Source organism: Lagopus muta, chromosome 2 (genome assembly GCF_023343835.1).
Source record: "Lagopus muta isolate bLagMut1 chromosome 2, bLagMut1 primary, whole genome shotgun sequence".
Lineage (NCBI taxonomy): Eukaryota > Metazoa > Chordata > Aves > Galliformes > Phasianidae > Lagopus > Lagopus muta.
Genome location: NC_064434.1, coordinates 3287480 through 3309639, shown reverse-complemented (window position 1 = coordinate 3309639; position 22160 = coordinate 3287480). Strand labels below are relative to the sequence as shown.

At 45.0% G+C, this 22160-nt stretch overlaps 1 protein-coding gene across 1 annotated transcript in view; it reads left to right on the top strand.

Annotated features, from left to right (window-relative positions):
• PKHD1 (PKHD1 ciliary IPT domain containing fibrocystin/polyductin) overlaps nt 1-22160 on the top strand; it is a 246991-nt gene that overhangs the window by 68832 nt on the left and 155999 nt on the right. Inside the window, exons 35-36 of the mRNA XM_048935320.1 lie at nt 7630-7780; nt 19445-19657. Coding sequence (XP_048791277.1) covers nt 7630-7780; nt 19445-19657 — 364 coding nt within the window. The remainder of the gene's footprint in view (nt 1-7629; nt 7781-19444; nt 19658-22160) is intronic.

Sequence of the window (22160 nt, the reverse complement as noted above, 5' to 3'; positions counted from 1 at the left end):
TCTTCCACAGTGCTCTCCTTTATCTTCGAAATTAAGATTTCTGATACTAGGACCAATATCCTACCATAAGCTTCATAAAACCCCAAGAGATATGAGAACAGCATTTTACTCAAATAGACATGGGACTTTCCACGAGTTGCATGGTTTGTTTTGTTTTGGAGTGCTATAACCCTGCTCCTATCCTCCTGTTAGTTGGTATTTTGCTTTCAGGCCAGCTTTTTGTGCTTGGGTGTTAGAAACCTACACATGCTGCATGTGAGCCATGCACTCCTTCCTCCAAGAGCAATGTCTTTTCAGTGCCCTACGAAAGCACTATTAGATCAAACTAACATTTCTTGTCCTTAATTAAATACCTCTGGTGCAAAGAGCCTTACCTTCTGTGCTTGGAAATTGCATTGATTACTCCTCTGCTGGAAAATAATTTTTTTTTTTGGCGATTATTTTTGAGTACTTTTTTTTTTTTTAATAAGAATTAAACTCGTTCTCATGCCATTGTCCACTTGCAAATTGGGCTGAGACTGACTTGTGCCATGGGCTCTGACCTCCAAAACTGCCCATTCATTTTTTTTCTGAACTAATCAGCTAGACAAGCTATTTACAGTTGGCTTTTGGGTCTTCTCACTGCTTTTGTGGCTGCCCCTGTCTGAGTAATTAATGACAGTGTGGCTTGTTTTTGGTCTTGAGTTACTAATGCTGTTGGCTGCAAATACATTTTTACCTCTGGGACGTGCCAGCTTCCTGGTTCTAGTCCCACCTCGTTGGCCCAGGTCAATTTTTTGTGTGTAAACAGATTTATCCTGTAATGGTTGGAAAGAGAATAGGTCATTCATCAGTCCCATAGAGAACATGTCCAGATTCATCTCTTCTTGTACTCATGCAGCTCAATAGAAATCAGAAAGGCTGCTAAAATTCAGGGGGAAAAAAAGAAGAAAGTAGTTATTATGTTGTAATTCAGAGCTTAGGATGTCTTGTTAAGACCTAACAGTACTAGACAGTGCAGCTCATGTCCAGCCACCTGCCCAGTCCTGATGCATTTAATATTAATGAAGGAGCCATTATGTGGATTTCTTGGGCTGGGTAATATCACCTGCATTTTAGAACTGGTATAAAGGATAGAGAAATTAAATAGCAACATGTGATGAAAACAGTCATTAAATTTTTTTGTTGTTGTTGTTTTTTTTTAAATCATGTTTTGGTCTTGGGAAAGCATAGGTTGGCTAAAGTCTACGTCAGTTCTACCATCATTCATAAGGCAATGAGCTCATTTTGGCAGAAATGACTTTTTTCCCCTACTGTACAGTTCCTTAGATATAGAATCATAGAATGGCCTGGTTTGAAAAGGCCCACAACGCTCATCCAGTTCCAACCCCCTGCTGTGTGCAGGTCACCAACCAGCAGCCCAGGCTGCCCAGAGCCACATCCAGCCTGGCCTTGAATGCCTGCAGGGATGGAGCATCCACAGCCTCCTTTCTTTCTTTTGACTTTTAATGTAAATACAGCTCCTTAGTGAGTTGTGACTTGAGCACAACCATTCCTGTGTTGTGTTTTTTGTTTTAATATCATTTATTTTAGAATTACTGGAAGAAGATGATTCGGGCATCTGTCAACCTTAGTTGAACAGTTGGCTACCAATGTCTGCTCACTTGGGTAAGCCATAGGTGGTCTCTGCTGTGACATAGTTTGTAGGGGCACTTCCTTTCACATCTCTGGATTATCAGTTAAATTCTTCACTGTTTTACCAACACAGTTTGTACCAACATCTGAAAACTAACTACCACCCTGTTATTCTTTTCTAAACTGGCAGCAGGGCCTGTTTTAACACTGGTATCCAGGGAAGAAGAACATCAGTGGTCATTCCACATTGTTTTCATGATATCATCACACAGAATTGAACTGAGTAAGGAATTTCTCAAGTATAGGAGATTGCTGAATTCCTGGGGGCCAGGAGGCTGCCTTTCTTTGGAAGAAGGACCGGACAAACAAGAGATGTAAAAATATGCTCCCCTTTCTGCCCAGGTGTTCTTTCAAAGGACTTTCCAAATGCAACCTGATTAAAGGACATAGAAATGATAGAAAAGAACGTGCTGCTTTTGCTAAGAGAATTGAGGTGGGCTATCCATTGCAGCCCTTCCCTGTCAGGTAGCAGATCATTTTGCTCCGCTCCTGTAATGAGGATTAAGTTGTACCCCCTCCATCTTGGGAACGTTTGGAGAAGTCTTGGGATCTTCTACGTTCCACATTACCCTTGATCATCTTCAGTTTGTGTGCTCTTTGATTTCGTGGCACGGTCAACCGGATTCTCTTCTTTTTGGTGAGACTGTGTAAATACAGATATTTGTGTGCCAAATAAGGCATTGCTCTCTGCTGCTCAAGTGTTGGGTGTTTCTGAGTGTTTCACAATGTAAGGTGCTTGCTGCACTCTCTGGAACAGCCCTAATCCTTCTTTCTCACCCAGCTCTATGTTTGCTTTCATTCTTGCCTTCAGCAAACCCTTTGTATGCTGTCAGGAATGAAAAGAAGATTGCAGAAGTCATCTTTTTGATTTTGATTTATATCAAGGATACTTTTCACACTGACTGATGTCGTGCATGCAGGAGACATAGAAGAGCAGAATAAAAGAGTGTCCCTGTCATGCTTGTCTCAGGGATACAGGCTGTGCAGTGGAAGACCTACGATACACCGACAGAATTTCTATGACTTTTCAGTTGTGGTGAACACTGTTCGTTAATCTGGTCCAGGGTTTGAGTTTCCAAGAGCAGATGAGGCAGGAATCCTGCCAAAAGGAAAGTTCAGCTTCTTTGGGCGTTGGGAAGCACGTTGTATGCTGACTCCACTGACTGTAGCAAATGCATTTGCATCTCTTTCAAGCATGTGTAGGAGGGAGGAGCCTCCACCAATTTGTCTGTTTTAATTATAGATGTTCTATCCACCTTCCTAATTGCTCCTTCATTAAGAAGTAGCTTGTTGTTTCTTGTTTCCCTAGGAGCTAAAAATAATCAACTTTTGTTTGTTTCTGTAAATATTTTTTTTTTGCTTGCCCTTGAGGAGATAATTATTTCTATTGTTGCATGAAGATGGTGGCCAATACAGGAGGAATAATTAGAGCAGATGGCTGGAAATACTTCCCTTGTAAAAGATATCTAGGGTAATAAAATACCTCCCCTCCTCTTTTGTCTCCTCCTAATACAGGTTTTTTTCTTTCCTCAGGTAGGTGGGGGCTGCGTGGGGCTGTAAATCTTTTCCTGTTGTATTAAACTGAGCAGCTGTCAAGAGTTCACAGCCCGGAAAGTGAGCTCCCTGTATCCATCACTGAAATTACAGTGTTTTTAAATGTGGTGTGGAGTCCTGAGTCTGCAGGGTGGGGAAATTCACACCGTACTCCATCACTTCAAATGTTAACCGTGTCTCTCTGTGGTGACTGAGGACAGGAACACTTGCTCTCCATACGTGCTGGCTAAATGGCGATCTGTCAGCGCCAAGGAAAATGCTGCCCCATGTGTGTCAGTCTGTCAGAAGTTCGAAACCTTTGGCTGTCGGTGGTTGTACATAGCAGGAAGAATGCTGGGGATGGAACTGATGGTCATCTCAGTGCTGGAGAGGTGTTATGCTCTGTGCCTTAGTGGCTGTATCTAGGGAAGGGATGAAGCTGGCTACTGAAGTTGGGGGAACCTGCCTGACCTCAGTTTGCTTCTCTGTGGCTCTGTGTTAGATAAACACAGGCTGGATCCAGAAAATGAGAGCATGGAGCACAGCAGCAAGCAGCATCTGTGCTGCTTAGCTCAACCATTTCTTCGAGGTTTGGTTTTAAAGTTTCTGATTATTTTTTTTCTGATCAGAGGATGCAGCTCTGTGTGCTTTTTATCCGTCACAGAACCACAGAATGGCCTGGGTTGCAAAGGCCCACAATGCTCATCCAGTTCCAACCCCCTGCTATGTGCAGGGTCGCCAACCAGCAGACCAGGCTGCCCAGAGCCACATCCAGCCTGGCCTTGAATGCATCCAGTCCTTCTATTATGACTTTACTTAACTGAACAAATTGAAATGTCACCACAAATTGAGATCAAATGGGCTACGTTCTGCCTAAACAGGAGTTTCTCAACCTTTTAAATCCCAAACGTTACCTTGTATTTTGGTGGAGGGCAGTTAAAGCTCACCAGCTGCTGTGCTGTGCTATTAGAGTGCTTGTAATTCACAACAGTTCAGATCAAAAACTGAAGGTATGACGACTTATGGTCCCTTCTGTTTGTGACTTGTCTGCCAGCCCGTGTTGGAATGCAAACATATCTCTATTTTTTTTCCACTTTTGGAAAAAAGCAGTTGCTGCTGCTGTTTGTGGGCCCTGGTAGTCACAAGCTGAGAAATGGGCACTCAGAGCTGGTGTTCCCAAGGCTGACATGCAGGCAACTCAGGGCTGGCTGACAGCAGCAGCCGCCAGCAATAGGAAGTGGAAAGAAATGTGCCTTAGAATGGAAAAATGAGGTGCAGGAGGAAAGCAGAGGATAGTGTGCTAAACTGCAAGGAGCCTGTGCATCTTTTGTTTTATACTACTGAAATATTATTTTATCATTAAATGAGTCATTGTTCGGGAGCTTTGATGGGAAGGGAGCTATTTTGCAGGCTCGGTTATGAGAATGGGTTTCCTATGGAAAGCAAATGTGAGGGTGCATCCTTCAACATTCTGGAATCCAGTTTAAAAGCTCAGTTTGTGTTATACGTATGTCCTTGGGGAGGACACCAGAAGAGTCTCTTGCCTCAGCCTATCTACTGATCTTACTGAACTCTGCAGGAATACGGCAGCTTTGAGGTCTTGCTGAAAAAACTGATCCTGAACCGAGTTGAATGTGGGGCTGGGAACTGCACAGGGCCTTTATCATTAACTGAGAGCTTTTTCAAGACAATGTGTGTCACCCTGAACCAACCATTCAGATCAGAATGGAGGCCTGGTTGTATTCAGAGTAGTCTTTGCCTAAATCACCTCTGTGTGTACAAAAGAAGGGTTTGAGGCAGCTCTGAGGATGTATTTCTCACCTGTCCCAGGCTGGGACAGAGTGTGAAGCCACCACCTTGATGCCACAATCAGCTCCGGCCTCATCATTCAGAGCTTTCATTCCAGTTCCTCTTTCTCCTGTCCTGGCTTTCTGTCTGCCTGCCATTTGTCATGCTCCATGCTGCAAATGATAAAAGCACGGGAGGAAAGTGCCCACTGCTGGCCACTGGCAGGCAGCTTTCCTGGCTCTGCAGGCTCATTGTGCTTCGTTCAACAAACACAGGTGGGATGGGCACTCAGCCATCACTCTGGTGCTTGCAGCTGCTGCTGCCCTTCAGTCTTCTGTATAAGTGTTTAAATAACCATAGGTTGGATGCTGAGTGCCAAGCAGCGCAAAAGAACTGGAAAAAGAAGCAGTATTGAGTCCATGAAAAATCTAATGGGGAAGGATGTTCTTATCCTGCTCAGCTGTGGGCAGAAGAAGCTGGAATCTCTGCACAATGGAGATGTTTTAGATGTGGTCTTCAACAGATGAAGTGGCTGTCTCACTGTTTTGCCTTTAGAGTCTTAGGTGAGCCAGTATGTCCCAGCAGTCCTGAGAACATGCTCAGGGCAGCTGGACAAGAACAGTGTGATAAGTGAGAAGGATCCCCAAGATCACTGGGACAGACCAGAGCGCGGATTTCCAGAGCTGTGAGTCTGTTACCCACTCTGCTTGATGAGGAATGTACAGTTAGTCTGCGTGTGTTTCAGTTTGTATTATTTGACCATGGGCTGCTTAATAGGACCTGGACTGGATGATCTTAGAGGTCTTTTCCAACCATAATCACACAATCACAGAATGGTTGGGTTGGAAGGGACCTCAAGGCTCATGAAGCTCCAACCCCCCACCACAGGCAGGGCCACCAACCTCCACGTTTAATACCAGCCCAGGCTGCCCAGGGCCCCATCCAACCTGGCCTTGAACACCTCCAGGGATGGACGGGCATCACAACCTCTCTGGGCAGCTGTTCCAGCACCTCACCACTCTCTCTGTAAAGAATTTTCCCCTGACATCCAACCTAAATCTTTCCTCCCTCAACTTCAAACCATTTCCCCTTGTCCTGCTGTTATCTGCCCTTCCAAAGAGTTGTTTCCCTCCTGTTTGTAGGCTCCCTTTAGGTACTGAAGGCTGCAATGAGGTCACCCTGCAGCCTTCTTTCCTCCAGGCTGAACAAGCCCAGCTCCCTCAGCCTGTCTTTGTAGTGGAGGTGTTCCAATCCCCTGATCATCTCTGTGGCTCTCCTCTGGACCCTCTCCAACATCCATAGTGATTCTACGTTTCTGTAACCACCATTTATCCCTTTTATCGCTATTAAGGCCTTAATGAGAGACTGCACTGTCCTCAAAGATCTTCTATAAATATTCTTTCATCTTAGGGAAGGCAGTGGGGCTACAAGAGAAGGGTCACCAAGTAAAAGCTTCAGCTGTCTGGTTTTCCTCCATTGGTCGGATGCCTTCCCTTGATTTCTGTGAAGCTTCTTTCCCAGTAGCCCCTCTACACTCTCTTCTGTGCTGTGGCAATTCTAAGTGCTTTGAGCAAAATCCCTTTTCTCCTTTCAGGCAGGTTCATAGAATCATAGAATGGTTTGAGTTGGAAGGGCCCCTTAAAGTCGCACTGCCTGCACTGAGCAGGGACACCCACAGCTCCATCAGTGCTCACAGCCCATCCGGGCTGTCTGCAGGGATGGGACACCACCACCTCTCTGGGCAACCTGTGCCACTGCCTCACTACTGTAACTGTAAACAACTTTTTCCTTTTATCCAATCTAAATCTCCCCTCTTCTAGTTTGAAACCATTTCCCTCATCTTATGACAGCAGGCCCTCCTAAAGAGTCTGTCCCCTTGTTTCTTACACCCCCCCTTCAGATACTGACAGGCCACTCTCAGGTCTCCCCAGCACCTTCTCTTCTCCAGGCTGCACAGCCCCAGCTCTCTCAGCCTGTCCTCATAGCAGAGGTGTTCCATCCCAGGGAGCATTCTGTGGTCTAGAATAGCTTAGCTAGAAAGAGGAACTATCATTAAAAGCAAACAACACTCTTGTTAGACAGCTACTGATCAGGTTACTAAGTCCACGGTGCTAGCAAGAGTAACCTGCTGTATTCCTCAGACCCCTGTTCTCCCACTAGTGTTAACTAGGGCATCTGAGCGGCTTGGGAAGTACAGGGGGATGTCAGAGTGACTTCAAGCCATGTTCAGATGAATCCCACTGTTCCATAGCTGTGTCTTGCAGTGTTTTGCTAGTGTTAGTTGAGGTTGGGCCAGATAGGAATTTGTGGCATCTGCAATTCCGTGCTACAGCTGAGTTGATAAGCAGCCTGTCTGGGAAATGTGTGCCTTTCTTCCTCTGCTGTAGAATCATGGAATGGCCTGGGTTGAAATGGACCACAGCGCTCATCCACTTCCAACCTCCTGCTATGTGCAGGCTCACCAACCAGCAGAACAGGCTGCCCAGAGCACATCCAGCCTGGCTCTGGACAGAGAAAAGAGCTGTTCCTTGTTTTCTGCAGAACTGCTGCTTACAAATGTGAAGTTTTATCCACCTGGGGACCCGCAGACTGGAAGAGAACGAGCTCTGAACCTCTCCCTCTCTTTTCCCTCAGCCCGCCCTCCAGCTGTGCGGTCGCTGGGCCGAGGCTTCCAGCTGGCCCGCTGGCCGCCCGCCGCAAGATGGCGCCAACGTCACGGTGGAAGCGGGCAGGACGCTGCTGCTGGGCGCCGCCACCGCCGTGCTGCACCTGCTGCACCTCAGAGGTCTGAAGGGAACTGGGGGGGGCGAGGGCGGGCTGTGCAAAGGGCTGGGGGCCGGGGGAGAGTTTAATTCGTATGTATGTATGCAAATGGTATCGTTTATGCTGTTTGGATCCTGGAGCTGTTGGAAGGGTGTGGGAGTGCGCGGGGGGGGAACCCAGGGCAAGTTGCGGTAGGATGGAGGAAATGGCTTCAAGCTAAAGGAGGGGAGATTTGAGCTGGATGTAAGGAACAAATTTCTATGATAAAGGTTGTGAAGTGGTGGCACAGGTTGCACAGAGAGGCGGTGGTGCCCCGTCCCTGCAGACAGCCCGGGGCAGGCTGGCTGAGCACTGATGGAGCTGTGGGTGTCCCTGCTCGGTGGGGCAGGTGGCCTCGAAGGGTTCCTTCCTGCTCAAACCATTCTATAACACAGGATGCTCATCCCTAAAATTAAGCCCTGGTGGTGAAAGTTGTGGTGCACGTATTAAGTGAATGAGTTGTTGTGGTGCAGCTGCTTGCTCAAAGTTAAGCCTGTATGCAAGATTAAGCTGAAGTGAACCTTGACAATGGAAAGAGGCTTTAGGAGCTAGGACTACTCCGCTGATAATAATAATTCAATACTGTAAGGATGTTAAAGGGACTGGTTTTCCACTGAGGTGATAGTGGAAAATACGTATCTGACAGCTATGCAGGGATATTATTTTGAATGATCATTCTACAGAGATAATCTTTAACAGGTTTTATCCATACTGCATGAATATTTCCAATGAAGCTTGAACTTGATCAGTCTCGATTGCCAAGAACTGCTACACTGGGCATCGTTCCTGCTGAAAGCAAAGAAACAGGAACACTGAAAAATACACTAATAATTTGTGATTGAAAAAGTAAGGAACGCTTTAGTATGATTTTTTCTCTTCTCTGCCCCATTGAAGATGGTGAAGCTTGGTGTTGCAAGGTGCCTCTTAACCCCAGTGTGATTAGGGTGTGAAGTTGAAGAGATAGGTCAGAGCTCAGATTTTCTGAGACTTTTGGCTGGCAATCCACATAGGAATTTGGGAGCTCATCCTCTGTCTTCTCTAAGAAGTGGGTCACAGCCTTGCAGCAGAAGCCTGTTGAGCTTTGGGCCTACTTGAAGGCAGGTTTATCACTGAGATAGGGCTGGGGAAACCTTGTTTAAATACAGAATCAAGATATCCTGAGGTCTGTTTGGTGTGAGACCAAGCTGGAGTCATCTTTCCTTACCTTTCTTTAAGTTGCCCAGCTCTGGGGAGTTGTTTAGGTTCCTGTATTGATCTAGAGAAACACACATCACCAAAGACATGCTCATCTTAGCTATGATAGATATCCATCTTAAGAAGGATCTCAGTTAGGTGATCCCCTTAGAGTAACAACTCGTGAGTCTCTGAACTTGTCAAATAATTGCCGAGTTTCCCCAGCTGCAAAATGGGCATGACAATAAACCCCAGGCCTGCGGGCGAGTGTAGAAGCGCACTTTGATTGAAGCCTGAGCTGAAGTGTTTCTGTAGCTGGAGCTGGAGAATGGGATTAAATTGTAGTTCTGCTCCCTTTAGCTTTCTTGACTCAGCACCAGGCTTCCTGTGCACTCAACCTGAAACAGACTTTATGGATGAAAAAAGCCTGTAAAGCTACAGAGTCTGCTCTTTTGCAAAGATGCTGTTGCGCCCTGCCCTCCAGGTGGTGTATCCAGCAAACACATCCCAAATATGTAGGCCCACTTCTGGAGATTTCTCATTTTTAAGACACCATGAGGATTTCGGATACAGTTTGTGTAGGGTGACGTCACGATCGTTTCAACAGTGTAGAAATTGCTTAAAGATTGTTATATCAAGGACATCAGCTGCACGTGCATCCATTGGGTGACCCTGCTTTGGCTTTATTAGCACCCAGACAAATGCATGTAGAGGTATTGGTAGTGACCAGATTGTCTTTACAGAAGATCTGGAGGCTAAAGCAATAGTTTTTAAGCATTTAGAATTAATGTAAGCAGCTGGATCCTGCCCACTACCATGAGGACCACCAGTTTCTGCCTCCCCTGTGACAAGCAGAGCATGGACACGTGATTATCAGCAGTGGAATGTTTAATATCCAGACTGCAAAACTGCTCAGACAATACTGATTGGGGAAGAGATACAGGATAGACAGATTGTAGCTAACTAGTAAATTCAGCAGATTGCAGTTATTGTTGTGATCTCTGCATCACAAGTATGGTAATAGTTATGGTAACCCAGGACAGATGGAAATTTCCCTTACACAGAGCTTCCACTGGAGCAACTAATTTGTCTTCAGTGGGTTGATGCCTCAGACATATTACTACCTTTATCTGAAGTTTTAGTACTGAATAGGACAGCCTCGAGGGAATGCTGGAGACTGGAAAAGCTGGCCGTTCTTCCAGGGTTAGCTTGGCGGTGAGTTCTGGTGCGATGCTGCAGGTATTTTCTGGTGGGGTTGAAGGTCTCAGGCGTTCAGCAATACATTTGTTTTGCAGTGGCAACCTTGAGATGGCCAGCATTGTAGGAAAAAGGGAAAATGTTACTTCAATCAATCATAGAATCGTAGAATGGTCTGAGTTGGAAGGAACCCTTCAAGGCCATCTGTCCCTGCACTGAGCAGGGACACCCACAGCTCCATCAGTGCTCACAGCCCATCCAGCCTGACCTTGGCTGTCTGCAGGGGCAGAGCACCCACTCTGGGCAATGGGTGCTGCACGCAGACCTGGGGAGGAAGGAAATACTGATTTTGCTTGACTTTTTCCTAGGCTTTGATGCTGTTAGCAAAAAGCATCAAATATAAGCTGATACATCTGCATGCATACATGTCAGATAAGTAGTGCTTCACTAGTTCTTCAGCTTCAGTGCTGATAAAGACTAGGTATGAATTCACTGAAAGATGGAATAACATCTTTCCTCTGTTTTTCCGTCCTTAAACCTATTTTAAAATCCCTTGTCCGTAGCCAAGGTTAGAAAATATTTTCTCTGTGGTGTTTTCTGTGCCATTTACTCAACCCATTTGGAATATGCATTGTGATAGTTTTTGCAGGCAGTTTCTAGTTCATATTTTCTTTTTTTAATCAGGCAGAGACATTACAATTAAAATACCGTAAAAGCGATTCTGGCAGTATTGCAATAAGCATGTTTTTTAATTAAAGAAAGAACATGGGATGTACAAATAGTACCAGCTAATGGGAAATTTCATCCAATGTATTTTTTAATTGAGATTTAAAAGGAAGAGTAGTCAGCCCTGTTTCTCCCCGCTGCTGTGATATTTTTCTGTGTTGTTACAGTGAGGTGCACCAAATCTGCAAGAATTACAGTCTCAGAACCTTAAAGTCTCTGTTGTTTTGATGGGAAAAAAAAAATGCAAGGCATTAGTTCTTTAGAATGTTAGTGCAATTTTAGCAGGAATTCAGTATTATTCATTAGAATTCAAGCCACAGAGCTGGACGTTCCCCAGCGAAAGGATTTTAAGGCCCATCTGTAGCAACTTGAGGGGTTTTTTGGGTTCTTTCTCAGCTATAAACCCTGGTTTGTGTTTGGCCACGGGCTGCAGGTCTTCCTTTCCCGTTCTGTTTAGGATGGGATTATAGACAGCATGCACACCAGACTCCCAGGGCTCATGCTTGTTGGTGAAATTGATTTTTTTGCATCTTCAGTAGCTCCTGAGACTCCTCCAAGGTGTTGCAGGAGGAGCGGACTGGAAAAAAACTTGTTCTGAGCATGCTGGTCTGGGCTGAAAGCTGTTTTCTGCCATGGGAAGGGGGAATGTGTCCCTGTTGGAGAAGTAGATGGTGCTTCGAAGTATAAGATGGAAAGGTCCTGCATCTGTCTGCATCTGCCCTAGATGCTAAGCAGGCCCCAATGACACTGTCCCATTAATAGTTCCATCCTTGCACACCCATGTGTAGTACAGAAATATCCCATGCAGCAGAGATCTAAGCCTTTGGATGTGGCTCTGGGCAGCCTGGTCTGGTGGTTGGCACACAGCAGGGGGTTGAAACTAGATGATCATTGTGGTCCTTTTCAACCCAGGCCATTCTGATGATTTTTAAAGCTCTTAAATGCAAATAAATATCTTCAAAGGCATAAGTGTGTATTGTAAGCACAGAAGTACTGATGAAGAGTAATGTGTAGCAGGGCACTGCATGAAGATTTCAATTTCACTGTATCTCCTCTTCTTCTGATGGCTTAACAAACTGTGCATTGAGATAGCTCTTCTGTGAGAACAGGCTTCCATTAAGAAGAACAAGTTCCAGCAGCAAATCAGTGATGTGTTTAAATGTAAGTGCCAGAAATCAGCTTGAGATAAGTGTGGGTGGAGTATAGCAAGTGGAAACACACTGGTCTGATGGTCACCCAGATAGACCATAATAATAATTCTACGCCCTACAACTGTTCTTTCCCTGATGTCCCCCTCTTTTGCTGAGGGTGGAGGACTCAACAGGTGTCCATCACCTGTAGACTTGAAATAAGAGCCTGAGGACTGATTTTTTTCTTGCATTTTCGTGCTTAGTGTGATGCCTTCTCGAGGCTTACATGACAGCTTAGTCATAAACTCACCAAGATTGGAATAGACCTCCAAAATCACCCAGTCCAACCGTCCGCCTAGCACCAGTTCTTCCCCACTAAGCCATGTCCCTTAGTGCCACAGCTAAATGTTTCTTGAACACCTCCAGGGACAGTGAGTGACTCCACCACCTCTCAGGTCAGGCCATTCTATCTGAGAGCGCTCAAGCAGCTGCTGGTTCCTCACGCACGGACAGATGAAGGCCTCCATCTAACAAAGTGCTGGAATATGTGTTTATCTTTGTAGCATTATTGATGTTCTGGTGGAAACACATAGCTGGTTTTGATCTGCACCTGTATATCACGAGAGTGAAGGGATCTATATAGGGAGGTTTGGTCTTCTGGTTCAGGCAGCCTTGGGATGGAGCCAGTAGGACAAACTTCTTCAAATCTTGCTCGACACTGGTCCAGCTTGCAGTAAACTGTTATGGCTCATCCAAATGCCACGTGAGCCTGTCAACAGGTCTGTGAAATAGTCTGTTGTTCCCACTGAAGGCCTGTAAACTCTATTTCTCTTCCCATACAGAGGAGGATCTATGTTTTGTGTTGTTGTTGCTTTTTTTTTTCTTCTTTTTCTTGCAACAAGGATGCACCAGACATAACATTTAAGGTCATACATAGTTCTTTACAGAGAGAGTGGTGAGGTGCTGAACAGCTGCCCAGAGAGGCTGTGATGCCCCGTCCATCCCTGGAGGTGTTCAAGGCCAGGTTGGATGGGGCCCTGGGCAGCCTGGGCTGCTGTGAAATGTGGAGGTTGGTGGCCCTGTGTGTGGCAGGGAGTTGGAGCTTCATGATCCTTGAGGTTCCTTCCAACCCAACCATTCTGTGATTCTGTGATGCTGTGATTCTGTGGTGCTGGGAGGGAGTAGTCCTCTTGAGGAGATGGCCTTTCATCCAGCATATCCTCTTCTGCAGGGGTTTTCTGCTAATCGAAGTGGTACGACACACTCTTGACATGCAGGACAGTTTTTCCGTCGTTATTTCCCTAACACTTTCCGTTACTGATTTAAAACAAATCTCTGGAGACTCTCCAGCACCTTCCTTACAATTTGCTTGCTTTAACACTTCTGCAAATGCTGTGATTGCACACGCTGAGGTGTTGCCTCAAAAGCTAATGGTAAAGAAGCCCAACCTCCATGTAAAGATGCCTTTTGGAATGGGGACTTTGCTTCCCACCGAGTTCAGTAAATCCCTGGAGCATTCTGAATCTCAGCCTAAAAAATAATGAGAAAGTCAACGTCTCCCTTATGCGCTATGAAAATGTGAATAGTAGAAGAATTTTTTTTTTTTTGTAAGGACGTTTTTGAGAAGGGTTATAAACCCCCGTGTCTGAAAGCATGAATCAGTCTCTGTGTCACTGTGACACTCTGTGAGGCAAGGAGAAACTTTCCACAGTCGTCCTCAAAATTCGTATCTCCATGGATGCTTGTTCTTGTTTTCCAGAGCACGTGGGACAGCCTTGTTCCAAGGTTAAGTGCTCTGGGTACCAGGATGGTGAATTTGACCCAACTTGGTACTGCATGAGCCAGCTGGGGCTGTGTGACAACTAAGTGGTGATACATTAACTTCCCACTTCCTACCATGTGTGCCTTCTACCATTTCCCAATGAGTTCAGAAGATAAGACTCTTGGTACAACCATTGATACGCTGGTGGAGCAGTTATTCACATGGCAGATAATGTTCCCCTTACCATTATTATTACTATTATTATTATACTCTTGGTACAACCATTGATATGCTGGTGGAGCACTTATTCACATGGCAGATAATGCTCCCCTTACCATTATTATTACTATTATTATTATATCACCATTTTTTGTTATTTGGTCCAGATGTTTCTCCCTTTCTCCAAGGCTGCCTCCAGTTTTTTCCTTGTTTTTTGCATTTTTTTTTCCCCTCTTCTTTTTCTTTTGAGTGAAGACAGATAAAGAAAGATTTCTTTTCCAGGCGGAGAGGTGGAGGCTAATTGCTGGGTTAATTGAGAAGAATGGTGCTTCTGATGTTCTCACAAAGTATCAAATAACCCCAACAGATTCCGCCCCCACTCTCCGTCACTCCACCTAAAGAGACCCATTGAATTTGCACATTACTGTACAGAAGTGATTATGGCTTTAATTGTATTTATTTTGCTTGGCGGGGAGGCCATCATAACAGTAGTTGATTGATTTTTATAAAATCACCCTCAAGGTCATATGTAGGACTTTGCTTTCCCGTGCAGCCATAACAAACAATTTGAGGGTCACAGCCAAAGGCTCAGCTGAGCAATATTCTTCCTTTCTGCTTTCAGAGAAGGGGTCAAGTGCAATAAAAGAAGGAAGCATAACTTTTATTTTCTTTTAAAAAAGGGGAAGACAATCTTGTAAAGCAGCAGCTGTATATTTATTTTGACCTGATGAAAAGCAAAGAAGTATGGAGAGCTGAGTGTTGGAAGGACCGTGTATAAATTTTTGACACAGGTATTTGTAAGTTTGGCTGGAGTTTATTTTACATATTTTACACTTGGACTTGTTTAATGACTAAATGAATCCCTGCTAATGTTTTCTTTTCCTTTGTCTGATATTGCTTTTTTTTTTTTTTTTTTTTAAGATCTTCAGCAGTTGAATTTTTCTTTTTACACTTTTTTCCCATCAGTGCCTTTTGTTTTGTTCTGGAGGAGTTCAGAAGCTTCAGAAGCTGCATGAAGTTGTGCCCATCACTTGCAGCTGATGCACTCAGTTCCTACGATTACACTGGGATCTGTCTGCTGCTGCTAAGGGACAGCCAAAGCATCCCATACAGCAAATCTCCTTTGGTGGTCACGATCTGTCAAATCTTTGCCCCATTGCCAAGTGTGCTTTGGATTGTCATTGCACTTGGGGAAGGAGAATCTCAAGAGCCAGGCAACAGCTCCCAGCTTGAAATCCAGCTCTTTTTGTTCCAGCGCAACCAAATCTTCACCCAGAAAGGGAAAGCCAATAGGATGTGCCCCAGAAAGGGTCAGAACTGCAGGCCAAGCACAGCAGAATTAGTGCCTGCGACTGAGATGCTGCTACTGAGAAGTGCTGGAACAACACGTGTGCAGGGCCGTCACAAAGCATCCAATTGCCAAGCTCACCAGACACCTGTAAATCCACAAAGGAGATAGAAAATATTTGAATAGATGCAGGGGCCCATTGCTCAGGATAGCTGACTTGTAGTGAGCCTAATGCTATGGAACCAGGGGACTTCCTGAGGAAAGGAAAGAAAGGATTTAGAGGACTGTTCATTTGTGAGGAGCTGTATAAGGATGGGCAACTCTTGACATGCCAAAGCCACGCTGTACACAAAAGTGCCCATCAGAACCTCTAGAGCCAGGGTAGGTAGGGAAAAAGGAAGGTAAATCCCAGACCTTATGGGAAACAGATATCTTCCCACAGCTGCCTTGAGATGTGCTGAAAAGGCTGCAGACAGGAAAGAACTCGGGAGTCTTACAGGAGGAGATGCTCCCCATCTCTCCCATCCAACAGAGAGGATCTAGAAAGGGTTGTAGGAGGAACTGAATATTTCTAAGCTGCCTTATGGACAGCTTGAAAATTTTAAATGGACAGCGTGTGCCTGAAGCGTATGGAAACTTTTGGGAAGGTCATTTGAGGCAGAAGTATGATTTTGCAATCAGAAGACAGGACAGCTCTGGCTACCAGCCTTCCCAGTTCAGTGGTGCAGCATAGCAACAATTAAAATATTCATTAAAAATCACACGAAGAGAAGTGGAAACAGAAATGACTATATTTCAGTGGGAATAGTGCATAGGAAGTCAATAAAGACCTTGGGGAAGATGTCTTTTTTATGTTAGGAATAAAATAAATCGCAGTGATTTATAGTTCCATTTCTCGATCGCAGTGATAAAATTATTAACGCTGCTGCTATAAGGCAAATATATTTAATAAATATTTCTGTTCTCAGCGTGGGAAGGAACAGGATGGTAAATTATATCACAAGAGGAAGATGGAACAGCAATCCATTTATTACCAAAGAAGATGTTAAATAGTATCTTTCAGGAATACACATTCTTTAAGCACCAGGGCCAGTTTTATTCTGGTAGAGGCATTCTGTGGTCTGTGAATATTAATTTCAGTGTACGTGGGAAAGTACAGAACAGAAAAGTTTCCCCTCAGAAAGGCGACAAAATTTTAAATCATCTTCTAAGAAAATCACAAATTTGTTCAAATGTAGTTTTGTAAAATGTAGTAGTGTGATCACCTGGAAGAAGTAAATCACCTGCAAGTAGATGGAGATCCATCACCGATCACATCTGTGAGTGCCATTCAAACTAAGCACAGATTTACACTGTGGAGTACACAGCTGGGCAGAAAGGAACAAAAACTGTGGGTACTCAGTAAGGGACTGCGTGAGAGAGAACTGTATCTATGAAAACCATCAGGAGCTGAGGTGGCCAAGGAAGCTGCTGTAATGAAGTAACAGAAGGAGGTCGTATAGTTTTTTGTGTGATGAGGAAGGTACAGAAAGTGGGGATAAAGAAGAATTGCCTCTGTGGAGACTACCAAGGAGAATAATAAAGAGGTGGAAGGATTAAGAAATCTGGCTTCCCCATTTCAGGAGGAGTGTTCATAGAATCATAGAATAGCTTCGTTGGAAGGGACCTCAAGGATCACCAAGCTCCAACCCCCTGCTGCAAGAAGGCCACCAACCTCCATATCCAATACTAGACCAGGCTGCCCAGCCTGAGTGTTCAGGCTATGGAAGAGGATACAGATGATTCCTTGCAGCAAGAATCTTAGAAACTTTATAACCAGCCTGATTGAGGGCTGAGGTTTGATTTAATTGCTGTTTACATGCTGACACCTTTGCAGGAAGTGCTGTTTTGTAGACCTCTCTGCAGTGCAACGCAGGAGGCTGTAAAGGCAACCGCTGTCTGAGAGCTCATCTGTGGTTGGAAATAAAACTGAAATTGTGACCAGTAAGGGAGATTAGCCACTGGAAAAAAAATGATCTTAGAAAATGGTAGAATGATGTCACCAATCACTTAATTGATTGTCTGCATTTCTGGAGGGCATCCAGCAGTCAAACACAGAGTCGCCGCTTCCTTCAGTTTGTCAGTAGTGTGATGTGCACAGACCAGCAGGAGACAGGATCTAATGGTCCCTCCAGTCTGTGAATGCATACCATTTCAGCAGAGCACGCTTCTGTACTGCCAACACTTCATTTTTCTAGAAGTGTCAGGTGTACCTCAGAATAAGTCAGAAACCTTCCATCATTTTAAATGAAACAAGCTGAATTTCATGCTGTTGTATCAGTGTTTACTCAGTACAGTTTGTGAAAATACAACATAGCTGTAACAAAGCAAGCTTAACAGAAATGCATTTGTGTGTAGAAAAGTATGTCTAGGGAAACAGGCAGCTTATATACCAGGAATCTGGTGTTTGTGGGAGGAATCCCATGGTTCGCAGTGCTTATTTGCAAGAAAATGTGAGGTTTATCTCTTCTCTGCATGCCCTGTATAAACTTATCTGGAACCTACTTAAGTCTCCAAAGGAAATATTGAATGGGGAGCTCTTATTCAAATACTAGCTTTGTTGTGAGAGTGAGAAATTAAGCTCAACAATTAAAGCCCATCAATGCAAGAATAAATAAAGAGTATGGAGAATGTGCTCAGCAAGAGTGGATGCAATGGAATGGGAAAGGCAGAGAAGTGCTGTGCAGCTCCCATATCTCTGTGACTGGTAGTATCTTATGGGGAAGCCAACAGTTTGGTGGGTATGAAGATCAACATTGAAGCTTGCTAACAACAGTAGGACTCTGGCCATGGTATGAGATTCCTTAACTGCTGCTTTGTAAAGGGAAAGATTGGGAGGCTCACAGACCCTTTGTAAGGAGATATGATGTGAGGCTTTGGGACTAGCTCCAGGGATGCATGGTTTGACCTAGGAAGACCTATCCCAACTGCAGAAGGATGAGTTGTCTGAGAGCCTACTCTGTGCAAATACACCGTAAAGATAGCAAAAGTGTCCTTTATAGGAGGGAAGCCGTGAAAGGATGTCAGAGTGAACTGCTCTGAAATGATAGACTGGGATTACCAGCTCACACCAGGCAAGAACAAAGGAGGCATTTAATAGAATGAAAAGAGACTTGAGTTGAAACCAAAGGATGAAAATGCCTTTTCATGTGTTGTGTAGTATGTAGACCACAGAATTCAAGGCTTCAAGAAGTTATTGAGATGAGTATTAGAAAGATTTGAAGGATCAGATATACATTACTGACAAAACCTGTCCAGTTTTACTAATAGATTGTACAAGGAAAATGTTGGCAGGAAGATGAGTGAAACCTTATGCTTTGGGGCAAAACTAACCTTTAATTAGGGATTCAAATGAGGCTTTTATGGAATGAGGAGATCTTTTCACATCCAGCTAACAAGGAGAAGTTTCTTGTACTGTATTTGGAAGCATCTGGTTTTGAACAGCAACTGGAAGAGTTGAATTGAACTAAGCAAGTTGCCAATTCCTGTGTTCCTAAGCTTAGCTCTCGCCTCCCTCTGTCACAAGCAGTTTGTAATCTGCAAAGTAATCCACAAATTAAGTAATATTATCCCCTTCTAACAGTTAGAGAGTGAGTGAGTTAAGACTGGGAGTTTCCAAACTTAACTCCCTTGGACTGGAAGTGGAGAGACTTAGATATTTGCCCAGATTTAATGGTGGTTTTGCTCAGGTCTAGAAAGATGCTGCCTGTGGCAGAAGTGAAAGATGGTCTAAGTTAACTAAGATCTCCATTACTAAAAGAGTTCTATAAAGAACTGATCAGTCCAAAGGGAGAAGGACCAACCACGGTTGGATTTTTGTAGGAAGCAGTATAGTTATCTTCATCCTTAATCTCATATCTTTAACCTCATTAGGATAGAAGCAATTTCTTCTCAGAAAGAAAAGCAGTTCCACTGCCCAGAGAGGTGGTGGAGTCACTGTCCCTGGAGGTATTTGAGAACTGCGGAGATGTGGGCATGGTGGGAGTGGGATGAGGTTGGATTTGGGGACCTTTGGGGTCTTTACCAACTTCAGTGATTCTGCAGTTCTGTGATTCAATGATCATGACTGACCCTGTGGTCAGTGGTTGCATTTTACTCTTCTGTTGTCTTCAGGTGGCAAACTCGTGTTTACTGGTCCAGGACCTGTGGAACTACATGCTCATTACATTCTGATATCTGATGGAGGAGAGCTCCGGGTGGGATCTTCCACAGCCCGTTTCCATCACAGAGCACGCATCTATCTCTATGGAAGCCTCCACTCCCCACCACTGTTTCCATATGGGGCCAAGTTCCTGGCAGTGAGAAATGGGACCCTTTCCATCCATGGTGAGTACATTTTTCCTTCTCTTTAAAAGTGCTGTATTTCCATAAGAGCTGCCATACTGGGAGCTGAGTCATTTTGAAAATTTCAGCCCAAAGAAGCTAGATGGTATCAAGTATTGTTTGATTCCATGATTCTGTGGTTCTGTGATTCCAAGTAGTTATGAAACCTTAGCACTCACTTAGGTGCTTGGAAGAGGCCTGGATTTATGCATTTAAATGAAAGTGTCCATCCCTTGGATGTTCATTTCTCCGCTGTGTATCGCATGGGTTTGCTCTGCTACCAGAATGGGATATCCTTTTCTCCTTATCTCTCTCCATAATAGTTAGGAAGTTTCCTTCTCTTGGGGTTGCCAATAGAAAGTACTCTACCAGGTAGGTCCTGTGCTGAAGCCAGTGACAAGCTTTGCCAGCTGGAGTGGGAGCACTGCTTCTCTTCACAGCAGCAGCAGCAGCAGCACAGAACTCCCAGCAGTGTGTTTTCCTGTTCTCCATCCTCCATCCGTGCTTCTTCCTGATTGCCTGGCATTCCATGCAGTCACACCTGCTCTGCACAGGTTGTGGTCACAAGTGACAAGCCCAGAGCTATGCAGAAGAACTGTGACAGTGCTAAAAACTTCAGTCCTGGATGCCCAGTCCTCTGCTATAACCACCATATTTACTCTGAAAGAAAACCCCACGGAGCCAAAGTGTGCATTCCTATCATGTAGAATAGACAAGGGGCCTAGAAGGACAGACACTGGCATGGGTTTGTGGATGAATACAGGTTCATATCATGGGGTAGAAGAATTTGGACACACAGATTTTTCTTAAAGGGCTGTGAAAAACTGGTATTAAATAGACATGTCTAGTTGCTGTAGTCAGGATGTGGAATTCAGGTCCCAACAGCATGAATTAGAGTATTAGTGAAATGCACACATCTAGCTCTCAACTAACGGGCTGTTTTTAAAGGCAGTGCGTGTCTTAGAAAGGAGAAAGGGGAAAAAAAAGCTGACGTGTCTGAACGCCTCATCTCCCTCCCTTCTGTTCTTGCATGTCAACATTCATGTCAGTAGGCATCCGTATCCTCCAGCAGGGCTTGAACTTCCACCCTCCAGGCCCACGGGCAGAAATGTTGCCATCTGAGCGTTACTGACACGTATGGCTCTCAGTCAAAAATAATGTAAGGCACCGAGGGGTACAATCTGAGTGCATGGAGGGAGAGAGCTGTGCTGTGTGAGGTGATCCTGTCAGTGCCCAGCAGCTCAGGGAGGTCGGGTGAGGTTGGCTGTTGGAGGGCAGTCCTCCAGCAGATGCCTTTCTGAAGCAGGAGAGGGGAGTGGAAGCTGGGGGTGGCAGGGGATGCACCTGGACGTGTGCTGAAAGCCACACCGTGTGCTCTTGACCCTTTAGTTGAGTCACAGTAGGGCTGAAATATTTCGTGCTTGCCATTGGCTTAAATAATTTCAGTCAACTGGCTTTAGCAGAAGGGCAGAATGTTTCTATCCCATTTCCTAGGGGGGCTCCGTGAAGAAGTGCTATTAGATCACCCAAGCTGAATTGACTGTCCTTTACTGGCCATTGAGTTTCACACAGTTATCCCAGCTTTGGGTTTGGTAACTCGCATTAGATTAAAGCATGCCTTCCAGAAAGGCTTGGTCTTTGTCTGAGGACGTCAAGGGAATCAGAAGCCAGCATTTTCTGTGGAAGCTTGTTCCAGGGGATTTGGTTAATCATCCATGTTTTTATTTTATTTTTTAAGAGACATATTAAGATGTCTGATTTGAATTTGCCTGGTAATGGTTTTCAGTATGTCGTTTTCTGTGTCTTCTTCTGCTAGCTTCAAGCATCCTTCTTAATTTGACCTCTGTAAGGAAATCAGAACTTTGTCCTTATGTAGTCAGTGCACTACAAAAGCTTTGACTTCTTCATGCTGTTTTGCTGTCTAGCAATTTGGGAAAGAGAGCACAGTATCTTCTTGCTGCTGGGCTGCTTGTCCTACTTCTAGTTTCCCTTCTCAGCCTGCCCTATGCCTGGCTTTTTGGACTCCCCAGTGAGCAGCCCCCGCTGCTCTCTGCTCCCTGTGCCAATGCTCTGGCACCCGCCCAGCACAGCAGTGCTGCTGATGGCAGCTCCTCACATCCAGGCTGTGCCCTGTGCCCCTTGGCTGCCCCAAGCATTGTGGAGCAGAGCTCCATCCCCTTGCGTGTCCTGCGGGGATTTACGGCTACAGTGGGACCCCCCTGAGCTGCCCCAGCTCTGGGCTGAGCAGCCCCAGCTCTCACAGCCTCTCCTTCCCCTTATTGAACTGCAGGAGGTTCCTGCCTGCCCATTTCTCCAGCCTGTCCAGGTCCCTCTGCACAGCTGTGTTTCCGACGATGTTTTACACCCTTGGTGTACCCTGCAGTGAGCAGCTCAAAGACCAGCCACGAAGCCACTTCTAAGCTCTGCATGACATACTATCCCAGTGCCTGGCTGCAATTAAGATTGATTCTGACCATGTAATCCACAATTTAGCACTGAAGCAGTA